At 38.8% G+C, this 13,470-nt stretch overlaps 1 protein-coding gene across 11 annotated transcripts in view; it reads right to left on the reverse strand.

Annotated features, from left to right (window-relative positions):
• Positions 1-13,470, reverse strand: part of spri (Src homology 2 domain-containing protein sprint) — a 104,813-nt gene that overhangs the window by 67,436 nt on the left and 23,907 nt on the right. For all 11 annotated transcript variants that reach the window (XM_034328327.2, XM_034328330.2, XM_034328323.2 and 8 more), the window contains one exon: positions 8,991-9,242. In XM_034328327.2, coding sequence (XP_034184218.2) covers positions 8,991-9,071 — 81 coding nt within the window. In that variant the 5' untranslated portion in view covers positions 9,072-9,242. The remainder of the gene's footprint in view (positions 1-8,990; positions 9,243-13,470) is intronic.

A 13,470-nucleotide genomic window follows, 5' to 3' on the forward strand; every position in this document is an offset into this window, starting at 1 on the left:
AGCATCAAAGTTGAAATACCGAAAAGCGTACAGGATTAATTAAAGGAAAACCAGCCCCATTGAAGTTCCATCCTACTAGCTCGCCCTCCGGTCCAATCTCACCCCCATAATCACGACAATTTACGAGCATCACAATTTTCGTTTATGAAAAAAGTGCAGCACACTTGAAGGGGTTATTATATTCGCCGGTGAACCCATTCGAGAGGGGTTTTTTCTAATAAACTAACTTCTCCTCGTTTCCTGTAAGTTCGTCAAGTGCTTTCATACAGGACTATGATATAACTGTAGATGGCGTGACGTGATTCAGCTTAATTCATTCGGACACGAAGGTACGGTTGATGAATTCCAACTCTCAACTTCTCAAAACTTTTTAAATAAATAATTTGTAATACTATTGATTAGATTCTTTGATTTTTATAAAATTTAGCTGACCTACAATTCATTAAAATAAATGTTAAATTAGAATTTCTAATTAACCCAAATTACTTTTTGAAATTTTGTTGCAATTAAATTATTTATAAAACGATAATTTGACTCTTTGATTTTTATAACATTTAGGTGACCTACAATTCATTAAAATAAATATCAAATTAAAACTTCCAATTAACCGAAATTGCTTTTTGAAATTTTCATTCACAATTAAATGACAAAATGATATCTGAATAAAAATTTCTCTATATGCTATTGTTTCACGAAAATAACGGGATAAATACAGAATTTCCTAACGAACAGTCTCGAGTGCAATTTAAATATCATCAGAACCCTCGCGATGTGGTGAACTCGTGCACGACCTTAAAGGGTCATCGTGAGAATGTAATTGCAATTCACCCCCTCTGTTCACCACGCAATCTGTCGATACGAGTATCGAACCCCCTTGTGACACGGGTAACACGTAACCCGCTCGACAAAATCTCAGACTATTTCTGAAATTTTCATACCCATCCGTCCCTCGGGACAGCTCGATTGGCGGATAACAGGATGCGTCGTTGTCTGAACGAACCTTGCGGCTTTCTCTGCTGTTCCTGTCTGCTTCCATCAGTTTATTGTATGTTCTTCAGACACGATAAGATCGAACGGAGAATATAAACTGTATTCATAAAATTTGAATTGTTATTAATTTTAATACACGAATTTCACTTCGATCAGTTGCACGATACAATTGATGATCATTCATTCTGTGTTAGAAATATTAAAGAACCCTTTGTATAATTATTTTTATTATACTTTAAGCTTTAAATTGATGTAGCATAAGTGCAATTTCATGATACTTTTATGTCATGAAATTGTATAGGAACCTAAGGAATTTTCTTTCAAAATTTCTCCCTTAAAATTTTCAAAGTGCCACGCGTTGTTTATTGGAGATGGTAATCAGGAAAATTACCATAGAATATTCAAGTTTCCACCCAGGGAACATAAATACAGGTAAAGCAACGCGTGCTCTTGATTCGTGAATATTTCGCCCGGGTGTATTGGACGTGAGTCATGCGAGCAACGAAGCATGGAACCCCATAGAACGTCGGATAGATATTCCGGCTGTCGAAGCTTTGCTCGCAAAGCCGATGGAAATCGATGGATTCGCTAAAGCAACGGAAAGCAGCGCGACCAGGAAACCCTTCGACGATCTTTTTCTTTGAAAAGCCGATCGAACCCGTAGAAACTATCTACGTAACTCGTTCAACTTTATCAATAATAAATAAATCAACCCCATAGAAATGTAATCTTATTAATTCTAATTTCGCTCCGTCCATAAAGTATTTGAAAAAAATATGCTAGAGAGGAAGGTCCTTCGTGAAATTTAAATAAAATACAGGAGCCAGGGAAACGTCGAAAGATCAGGAAAAAAGCGAAGATGAATGCATAAGTAACAACGACACCCTTCCATCCCCGGTGTACATTGTCATTCAGAAGGGTGTACGCATCCGAGATATCTCAAACGAGAATCAGGTGATTCAAAATGCAAGAAGAAGAAGAAAAAAAGCTGGACCTGAGATTCGAATTGCAATGTTGGTCAGGGACATAGGGTCCTGAAAATCGTCCCTGCATTTTTCATGGGAACTGTTCAGATGAAAAAAAATAGCTAACTCGGCCATGGTCGCCCTCTGGGCAAAATAGAACTCGGACTTATCCTTGAGGATAGGTGAAAATAGACTGACACCGTTTCTCTGCTTTTTGCTTGTCAATATTGCACTGGTCTTTGCAGCTTGAGATTGAGTTTGTTAGAAATTCAGGTGTGTCAGGGTCGTGGTTGCTTTTGGAGATTTTCTTTAGCTCATGGATGATCTTTGCATTTTGATAGTGGATTAAGAGGTGTAGATCTACGTCACTTTAACGCTAGAACCACCGACGTTTGATGCATACTTATTTTAAGGTGAAAATAATGTAGAAAATTATATAGATAAAGGATGAAACATAATTTAATATTAATAATTTAATATCTCATCTCAGTCAGAATATTTTAAATTATCAATTTTATCGAGGTATTTTTGTTGAAATGTATATTGACTATAGAGAATGGATGTATATTAATATTTAATAAGGAACTTGAAATCAGTTATTTTTATTGATTTGTTAATTCTAGTGTTAATAAACACTGAGATGAGAATAGTGACGCTATAAATAATTAAATTTTTTAATTTATCCTTCTGTACGATTGTTAATTACCAGTTTATTTAATAAATTATTGCAACGAAAGCTAACGAAATTGGAAGATGTAACTAAATTTCAGTCTACCATGAGAATCGCAGGTAACGGGTTGAACAACGAACAGGCAACCCCCCGTGAAAGTTCAAGAAGAAGAGCAAACGCGACACGCTCGAATTAAAATGGTCGGTTGAAACTCATTCCCCGAATTAAACGGATTAGATCCAATCAGCAGCACGCGGTCGTTCTCGTAGCTGGTGTGCAACACGTTGTCGCACTGTTTAATTCAATTCCATGCCTTTGTTTAATTAAATCTATCGGTCAGAGAGGAAATAACCGTGGATGAAACTCTTGACGATTGAGTTTCAAGTTTTCATCAATAAATCAACAATAATCAATGATACTTTTAATTGAAAATTCTGAAAGAAATTGATTTTTGTGAAAGGCGAGAAAATATTTAAATTTTAATCGAATGTCAAATGGTTCGTTTAATGAAATTGAAACGATCCCTAGCCATACGTGTAGAAACAAGGAAGCAGAACAAAGTCGTTCGAGATCATCGTTGGAGATAGTCGACAATGTATGCTTCACGTCTCGTTCAATGGTCTGTTAGCTTGCATAACACATCCATATACATGGATCAGCTCGCATTTTATACTGCCATACGTTGCCTGCTATGACGGACACATGGGACAAAGAATTCGGCAACCCCCATACGATGGTTGTCCCAAAGGATCCTCGTTACTTTGTCGAGGGTACGTCAAGAGTATATATTATACATGAACTCTGTATAACAATATGATGTCAAAGAGTCAATCAATCTATTATCAATCAATAGAAGCAACAACCATAAGCTCTGTAGATTTTATGGAAATTTGAAATTGCTGTAGATTTCAACGTTTTAAATATCTAATACGAGTGTTTCTAATTAGGTAATTAGCAAAGGGTGATTTATTTCTATGGAAATTCGAAAGTCACCCTCATATTTGTTAAATTATTATTTATATAATACAAAAAGAACTCGAGCGAACAGAGTTTCACTTGAAAAAACAGGTTTCAATAAAAAGGAGCACACGTCAGTTGGACAAAAGAAGTATAATTTTGAATCCAACACCTGCGGCAGAAAACTATCGGTACACAGGGTGTGCAACGACAGCTGCACTCGATCGAGAATGTTACGTGTTCCCCGTGGCGGGCATTTATTTACCAGGCCACTGTGTACCCATGAACAGACGACACCGGGGATGATAAGACAACGAGGAGGAGAGTGTTCGTGCACGCATACGTATTTTTGTGCACCAGTCAGCACAGAGAGGAGGCAGATGTGGGAAAAGAAAGAATCAGATCTGTACACGGGGATCCAATGATGGTGAATTTATGGACTATCCGGTTAAATACACATTTGAAAAATTTAATTTCCCTAATATAATCCTCGGGGTTGATCGATAGAAAAATCTATTCTTTTCTTTTACTATTCAAAATTATTAAGAACGAATAATTGAAAACAGAGGCAAAGATTTCTATAAATAATAATTTAAAAAATTTAGAAAATTTAATTTCCCTGATATAATCCGCGGGGTTGATCGATAGAAAAATCTATTCTTTTCTTTTACTATTCAAAATTATTAAGAAGGAATAATTTAAAACAGAGGCAAAGATTTCTATAAATAATAATTTAAAAAATTTGGAAAATTTAATTTCCCTGATATAATCCTCGGGGTTGATCGATAGAAAAATCTATTCTTTTCTTTTACTATTCAAAATTATTAAGAACGAATAATTTAAAACAGAGGCAAAGATTTCTATAAATAATAATTTAAAAAATTTGAAAAATTTAATTTCCCTGATATAATCCTCGGGGTTGATCGATAGAAAAATCTATTCTTTTCTTTTACTATTCAAAATTATTAAGAACGAATAATTGAAAACAGAGGCAAAGATTTCTATAAATAATAATTTAAAAAATTTGGAAAATTTCATTTCCCTGATATAATCCTCGGGGTTGATCGATAGAAAAATCTATTCTTTTCTTTTACTATTCAAATTTATTAAGAACGAATAATTTAAAACAGAGGCAAAGATTTCTACAAATAATAATTTAAAAAATTTGAAAAATTTAATTTCCCTGATATAATCCTCGGGGTTGATCGATAGAAAAATCTATTCTTTTCTTTCACTATTCAAAATTATTAAGGGTGATTTCAAGGAATATTTAAAACAGAGGCAAACATCTAATTCAAGAAGGAAAGGGTTAATATTTTTTAAGTTATAATAGATATACCGATATATTGAAGAAATGTGAATATACGAATCCTGTATCTTGTCACCAAGAATACTTTGCTCGACACAAGATTTCGTCACGTGGAACAATGGAACGGTATCGTAACACACCTTCGTACGATCAACGCAGGTGACTGAACTGAACTTTAACACGAATGTGCAGCCACGTTACACATTCTGTGTACTTGCCGCCTAGGAATCGATACGAACGTGCCACCGACCCATCGCTGAATTTCCATAGCAACATCTGATCCAAACAAAAATCATTTCCTGGTATTTTTGTTACCCGAATAGCCAGTATATATACATCACAACTGCTGTTACGCTCGGAAAATTCGTAAAATAAATTTTAAATAAATCTGTGACGAGTTTTTGCACATTGAACTTAGAGAAAGGAAGAAAATTGTCATCGTTGAAAGAATGAAAATGAAAAGAAACTCAATTGCCGGTAAGAATGGAATTTCTCCGGGTCTTTTCAGAGAAAATTTCGCGATATCCGGGTCGCTCAAGGTCTGACCACCCTCGGAATCTCCTTAAAGGGGTTTTCACCCTCGGAAAAGAAGAAAATATAATCCCGTTGAACGTACGTTCTCGTGTGTTCGACATTTAGCACCGTTGCCGGAGTTCCAAATAATTTAGCATCGTTTTAACTTGATTGAACGAAGGATTTATCGTGCTGGTTCCTCTTCTCAACCCCCTGTTCTCTATTTTTTATTTCCACGCCGATGAACCGAAGCGATGCGATAAGCGTTCACTCGTCTGAGAAACTTTCACGCTCAACTTCTTTTTTCTTTTTTTCTTTCTCGCTTTTCCTGGTTCAGGAAACTTACCTCACCGGTGAGTTCGAATCGATCTGTACAGGAATTAACCTGGTTCGTTGACACATCGAACGATCGAGACAGAAAATAAATTAAAATAATCTAAAGAATGAAAAAAAGGGTCTAAAAATTATTTAGATCATTTTCTTTAGAAAATAACAATTTTGGGAAATTTCGAAGACATTATCGATTCGAAGTTTCAACCGAGCGACTCTTCGAGGCTGACTTCGAGCAAAGCCCGCGAAGATTCGAGCTAATTGCACCTGAAGATCAACCACGACAAAGTAAACCCATGGGGATCGAAAGTGTATCGACAGTTGGCTGACAGGAAACTTTCTAGACACTGGAACCGGTGTCCGTGAAGATGGCCTTCGATTGGTGGCTCGTTTGATGTCCACCGGGTGTTCGGAAAGCATTGTTCGGAGCTTTGTATTCCAAGCTCTTTAATCACGAAATGGTCTGATCTTCGTTTCAATCGTACAATCGGTAGAAAATGAAAAAAAAGTTCTTTTATTCTCAAGAAAATACTTGAAACTCGAATAGAAATATTTTTATACGTCCATTCACCATGATTCCCACATGGGTAATAAGGTACCATGTTTATTTTTACCCCTACCATGACCCATGAATAATAGAATAGGAAAGCTATGCCCCATGGCGAACCAACCATGGATCATCGATCCACGAAGGTATCGATAATCCATCAGGACTGCACATTTCACTTCTCGTTAACCGCATTCCCATAAGCCGTGTTTCTTATCATCCATGGCGTTAATTGCAACAAATTGCTTCGGGACACTGTGTAGGGACACGCGTAATGGAAAAGTATGGTGTCTCTCAAGGACGAAGCTGGCGGCTTCCGCTCGGAGGATCGACCAGTATGCAAATGAACCTTAAGCTCCTGTCCGCTGCTTCTCTGGAAGCGTGGAAGCGGATCGATTGCCGGTGCAGTTGTTATTAATTGAATTAATCATCGGATTAAGCGTCCCTTTGACGACGGGAATTCATTTTTGGCCACTCGCGTCAAACGTCCAATTTCGCCACCGAGGAAATTGAATTATCCGAACAGGATCGATCCTGTTCCCGAGATCGAAACTTCGTCCTTGATAGAATCTTAAACCGTGGACAGGTTTTGACACTTTTATGAGACAACCTGGACGTTTCTGATAAATAATCATCGAACGAAGATATTCCGGTTAAAAGACAGCTCGTATCGAGGTTTAATTTTAAAAGGAACTTAAGTAAGGCATACCCAGTGAAAAATAGTCGCTTGCGTGACCGCCTCTGAATATTCCATCGAGCATTAACTCGCATGGCTTATGCGTTTCCGTGGGGACAAGAGAACCATCTGTTCTTATCCTCGTTCACGGCTTTTAAGCGTTTTTAAGCCGTGCCGGGGGTCGTAATAGTACCTATAAGGGTGGAAAGACGCGGGAATGGACTTCGTGCTCTCGCATAATCGTCCGGATAGCATGGTCCATTCAAATTTCAGTTAATTGCCCTGCCTTTCGACGCGATTGTCAACGCCTATGGCCGTTATTTCTCTGGACGGGTTATTACCGGATGCTGAGGACACTCGGCTGATGGAGTGACCGAAGTTTTGTAATTTAAGCAATTAGAAGCTTGATTGTTTATAATTATACCGAAATTTATCGTACGAAACATACGCAACTATGTTGAATCGAAGTTAAATGCATAAAGTTAAAATCGGGGCTCTCTCCATGGTCCGCCGTTCGTGTTACAGGAAGAATAACAAGGAAAAGGAGTTCATTGAACGTTTCGCGTAAACGAAGGGGATATAGCGTCGCGAAGAGGGATGAAATTTAAGCTATCCATCACATTTCGAAAATCGTGGCGGTCGACAGGGCCGGAAATGAAAAGGAAACATCGCGAACATTAATTCCGCGACGGCGAGATATCGTTCCGGTGCATGACAAAATTTGCATTAAACGGGATCTCTGCCGACTTTGCGCGTTTCTCCTCGACCCTTCAACGATACTTCACTTTTTCCTCCCTTTGCATACCTTTCCAGCCACCGTACGGATATATTTCCTCGTCGTTTATAAAATTCCGGCCACGTTGCTCGTTCAATATCGAAGAGAAAACCGGCGCGAAGAAACCGAGATGCATTTTCGCCGGAAAAATGCTCGGGCTGGTTAACGAGTAACCAGAAAAAAAATAATTGTTTGTGCGCGTTTCCAGTGGTTGAGTGTTTTTTTCATTTTTTCTTTCATTTTTAGAAACAGAGAAATTGGGGACAGGTGGAAATGAGGTGATTTAAATTCGCGCTGAAATTTCTGGATATTCTGCTTTGAAATTAGTGACGCGAGAGAGAATAATTAGAGGATACTCTTTTCCAGGAGAAATTTTTTTCAAGTAGAATTAACATGCGAGAATTGAAATATCTAAAAGAAGCCCATAAATCAAAGCTTGCACCCCTCGTGAAATCCACCGTTCGATCAGATAGAAGAATATATTCATAAAAAGCATGACAGGGAAATTTGAAATTCCGCGTTCGCACGTGTCGGAAGGGACATAAGGAAACACGTGACACACGCGTGGATAATCAAAGAGAAGGCGATAATAAACACGAATAAGAGGATCGTGCGAATTGGATGAAATCCAAGCATGATTCCACGAAACTTCCTCCAACTTTCTCCCTTTCCCTTGACAAACGATATTCTCGCACCCTTCGCGCCGCTACCACTTCTCTGGGCCAAAAACGTCGACGTCTTTGAATACACATCGGCGCCAGTTGCCTCGATCGTCGACCAAAAACCAAGCCAATTGTTATAACCGCGACAGCACGACGTCCCTTAACGGTTACGCGCCACCCCCGCGACCTGCTTGATAAGGGTTACGCGTTGTATCAGAAGTTATTTGGACAACGATAACAACCGAGGCGCGTGAAAGCGACGGAGAAAATTTTTCCAGGAGATTACCACGTGTCTTGGACATAGAAGACGGAATCGGCGACAGGGATATGTTTTACGGGGATTGGAATTGATAGGGTGGATGCTTTCGGGGGTTGTTTCCGAACAAAACGTTATTTATGACGGTAGGTTACTTTGCCCGGGTTTTTTCTTTTTATTTCAGGTTGGTAATTGAGTTCGAGAAAAGGGTGAAGACGCAGCGATGTATCAACCCTCCTCAAAAAATTGCTGGGTCGTTTTGAACCGAGGATAGAAATAAAATTTGTCCAGTTCGTGGATATGTATAATTAAAAAATAATGGAATATCGATTTCACTTACCAGCAAGTAGCTGGACGCATTGCTGCTGGTGGACTCCCTCTTTTTCGGAGGTCCACAATCCCTCTGTATCAGCGAGGTCATCTTCTTGTCATATTAGTCATGGAAAGCTCGAAGCATCGCGATCGCGCACGAAAACGTGGTAATTAATTGAAACCATCCGGTGAACTTCAATTAATTAACACAAGCGTACACTTAATCACTGAGCACATCGGTGGGTACACACGAAACCATCGCGCACCATGGTACTTGTATCTGCAACAAAATAAAATAAAAATTGTTATTCTTTAAGAAAAAAGAAAATACACGATCTAGCAGTTTCGTGTCGGCCACCATAATTCCACCCTTATCTGGTCACAGATAGAAAGTGCCAAACTAGGAGGTGATAAATTTTCATTATCTTAACGACCCTTCGGGGAATTATTTCAGAAATCAATGTTGTATTTTATGTACTACCTGGGGGGTGGGAATTAACAATTTAACAACGGAATTGAAAATTTGATAAAATATAGAAAATAAAATGTATAAAATTTCCTGCTGTCTCAGCAATTCACTTTCCAAGGGTTAAATGAAAGAGAAACACTTTATTTTAATGGTACACTTTCGGCCCTAAATTTCCGAGAAATTGAATTTTCCACGCTCATGTAAACCACCCTTAGAGCAAGATTTATCGTGTTTACCTTTATCCGTAGCCACTCGATGCTCCTTGACTGAGCTTTTCGGTCTCTAAATTCAATTCACCGGTCTACGATGGATCGGATACGAGGGGTCTGACAACGCCAGGCAAATTCTTGCGTGAAAATCATGCCAACAATGCGGCAAATTATGCCCCCGTGGTACACGCCACGTGTAGAGGGTTCCGTGTACGAGCTACCATTAAGGAAATATTAAATTCATTCTGCCCACTTTGATCTTCCATAGTTAATAATCTTAATAATGTACAGTATTTCAATTATTAGGGTCGTATCGAAGAATTCTTCTCTTGGCAGTGAGATTTAATAAAGTGGAATATTATTAAAAATATTATTTTATAAATGATTTTTTAGTTTATTTAAGACTTCACTGCTGATAAATTGAAGTAAGACGCGTTCCCATGAAACAGTTCACTGTTACCCCGTTCATTGGTCGACGCAGTCATTGCTCTGATTGGTCTCGATTAAAATCGACTTGCGAAATCGTCTGAACGATCCATGCTGATGACATCAGACAGTTATAAGAAAGCCTACGACGAACATGTTCAGAGTAACACACCAACGTGTTTTGCGAAACAAGCTGCGAATGAATAATTCACGAAGCACCGCAGAAGAAGAAAACTTCGATCTATCAATGGCTTCTATTAATCGAGTCTTTGAAAAGTGCTGGTACTATTCAAAGCAAATAGGTAAAAGGAATATTTTATACTTTGGTACACTTAGAATCATAGAATTTTTAAATTTTTAAATTTGGAGTGTTGGAGCTTAGAAGTTTTGAAGTCTTAGAATTTTAGAGCTTTGAAATTTTAGAATTTTACATCTTTGAAGCTTTGGAGTTTTGAAGCTCTAGAATTTTAAAGCATTGAATTTTTTGAATTTTTTGAACTTTAAGATATTAGAATTTCTTGCACTCTAAATAAAAAAAATCTCGTCTAAACGTCACTTATAGGCACAATGATTCGCGTTTTCTTCAGAAAACACCCCTTCACCCCTTCTGGATCGCATCGAATTCTCATTGAACCCCTCCCGAATGGCAGGAACTTCTAACGAGGCAAAAATGTCGAGATTACGTCTACGAAGGAGGATTGATCGACAGTTCTATCGTCTGCAGCTTTGTTCAACGAATGAAACCGAACGCGAGAGAACAGGGGGGTGACAACGTTGGGGTTTCCAGAGAAACCTCCACGGCTTACTACTTTTGACGTTTTTGCGTTTTGCCGGTGACACCTGTTCCCAGACTTTATTAAATCCCTCGACGTGGGATGTCGTTTTGCATCGCATTCGAACGAAAATAAAGGATGCTTCGAAACGAGACGATTTCCTTTTTCTTTTCTTTCTTTCATTTCCTTCGTAAGGGATGCTGAGATTAACTGGTGAACGTCTGGATAATGCGAAGAATGATTGATAAATGAGGGGTTGGTGTGAGTTAATTAAAATACAGTCATTTGATTTCTCATTAAGTTCCTTTTTTTTAAATATATTTGCATTTTAAAATTCAATCAAAACTACACCCCTTCAAAGAAATAAATGTTTTAAAACACACCCTCAAATCTCATAAAATCATCCCCTATATATTCTACAAAATATTTAGAATTTTATATCCCAACAATTAAGTTCCTACAGACAAATATTCTTTCATAAATAAAAAGTACACCATATATTTCGAAAATCATATTTCACGATTCCATAGAACCGTACCCTCCGGGTCTGAAAAAATCACGGTGGCAGAAGAAGAAAAAAAAGAGCCACCCTTGATATGGGATGCATAGCTTAATACGTTCATGGCTCGAAAATACGAGGCAGAACGTAGGGGGTTGAATCGAGTCGACTCCGGCAAATGGAAACGCCAAGTTCCACCCACCCTTCTCGAAGAAAGGAAGCTCGACGAGATCGAACGTCGCCGAACGACGTCAACTTGCAATTTTCCTGTCAACTCGTTAGATCGTGACGCGCAACTTTGTTCCCAATAACGAAAAATATGAATCGCCTTGAGTCGGTAAAGTTTCACGTTAAGCCCGCGATCTTAATGGCGTAAGGCAGCGTTGTGCGTTGAAAGGGCCGAAATTGAATCCTAGCTTGTGCTCGTCACGACGAGGGTTCCACCCGACAGCCGAGTTTCCAAGTTATTAGAATCGCTCGATTTTCACCCTACAACCCTCGAGTTTCGCGAATTTTCCCTGGGGATTCATCTGCATACGAAGGTTAGAACGACGAGATTCTATTATTACTTTTCACTCACGATCTTGGCTTTTCTCGAGACCTTTTGTGGCTTTCGCTAAACTTTCCGCGGAGAATTATAAATCAAATAGAAAAATTTCTGAAACCTTGTGAAATTTTTATATCAATTCTGAGAAGTCTTTTTAAGTTTCGCAGGCTGAAAGTTAATATCCGTTATATTAATTTTGGTGCAGAAGGTACTTGTTTCCGTATATAATTAGTTTAAATTGGCTCGAACAATTCGACCCGCATACACCCGCATGCCGATGGAAACGAGCCTTGACACGCGTCTCCTCTTCTTATCCCGTGAGGAAGTTTAAGAAAAGGAGCCTTAAGAACGTTAAACGATCGCGTTTTCCATCGAGATCGCAGCGGGTTCAATTGAAAATTTCTCAACTTTACGAAGCCCCGAAGAAGACTCAAGAGCTTAAGGAAGCAAGAAAGTTTCTCTGAAACTCTGGTAGAAGGCTGTCTCTTGGTAGAAAAAATTGAGTTAAAAAGTATTCTCCTTACAGCAAAACATTTATTACTTAATAAAAATTTTCAGTATCTATCTTTCTTACGAGAATATTGGATTTATTATGAAATCCATGGAAGAAATATTCGAATGGTTACAACACCAATCCTCCCGATAAGAAGAAACGTTACCAAAGGGATCCCATAGCGTTCGGATCACGGTAAGTGTTGATGTAAATTACTACTAATGAAATGGGACGTAACGGTGCAGCATCTAAATTGAGGCAATCCAGCTTCTTCTTTATCGTACAAGGAGAGAGAGAAGGGAAGCCGGAAAAGGACAGATGAAACTAAGTAGCCAGACAGAGTGTTGGTGTGTAAAACGATAAGTTAGCGAGCAACAAGCTCGAATACACTTTAAAAAGACACGGCCCCTTGACGCTTCGCGCATGTACCGGGTGATTTGAAAGAAATTACCCTTTGATTTTATTTTTATTCCAAGCTAATTTCATTTATTTCGTAATTCAATTAAATTCCCAACAACCACGAGCATTAAAACCCTAGGGTTTCCTTGATGCGAAATTATCCCTAGATCCTAAATCATCACCGTTCCCCGGAATGTTCATCATGAACCGGAACATTCATCAAACGATCGCTATCGCGGCACCAAAATATGTTAACCAAAAGATCTCAGACGCATTCTGCGTTCGTTTATCAACGGATCGATCTGTATTCCGCGTCCGGGCTCGCAGGGCGATTCGTCATTCGCGGCGAGCAATCAACGTAATTGGCGGTGGGAAACGCGAAACGGGAAGGACGGGTAACAGTACATCTCTGGCCGCGATAAATAACTCGTCAGGGATCACGTATTCACGAATTCGTGCAAGTATTTTCGAAAGGACCTTACACCTTTAGCCTCTCGTAAGGAATGAGAAAGCATTCCTTGAACGCATCCAGCGTACTTCCTGCGCGGTTGAATGAATCGTTCCCTCGGTTTGTCCGTGACAAAAGCAGACAAAAAAGTGGGCGTACGATATCTTATAAATTACAGAAGACGGAGACTAAAGAATCGACGGTATCGAAGAACGAACAAAATCGAGGTTCCTTAATAATATTCA

Source organism: Osmia lignaria, chromosome 1 (assembly GCF_051020975.1).
Source record: "Osmia lignaria lignaria isolate PbOS001 chromosome 1, iyOsmLign1, whole genome shotgun sequence".
Classification (NCBI taxonomy): domain Eukaryota; kingdom Metazoa; phylum Arthropoda; class Insecta; order Hymenoptera; family Megachilidae; genus Osmia; species Osmia lignaria.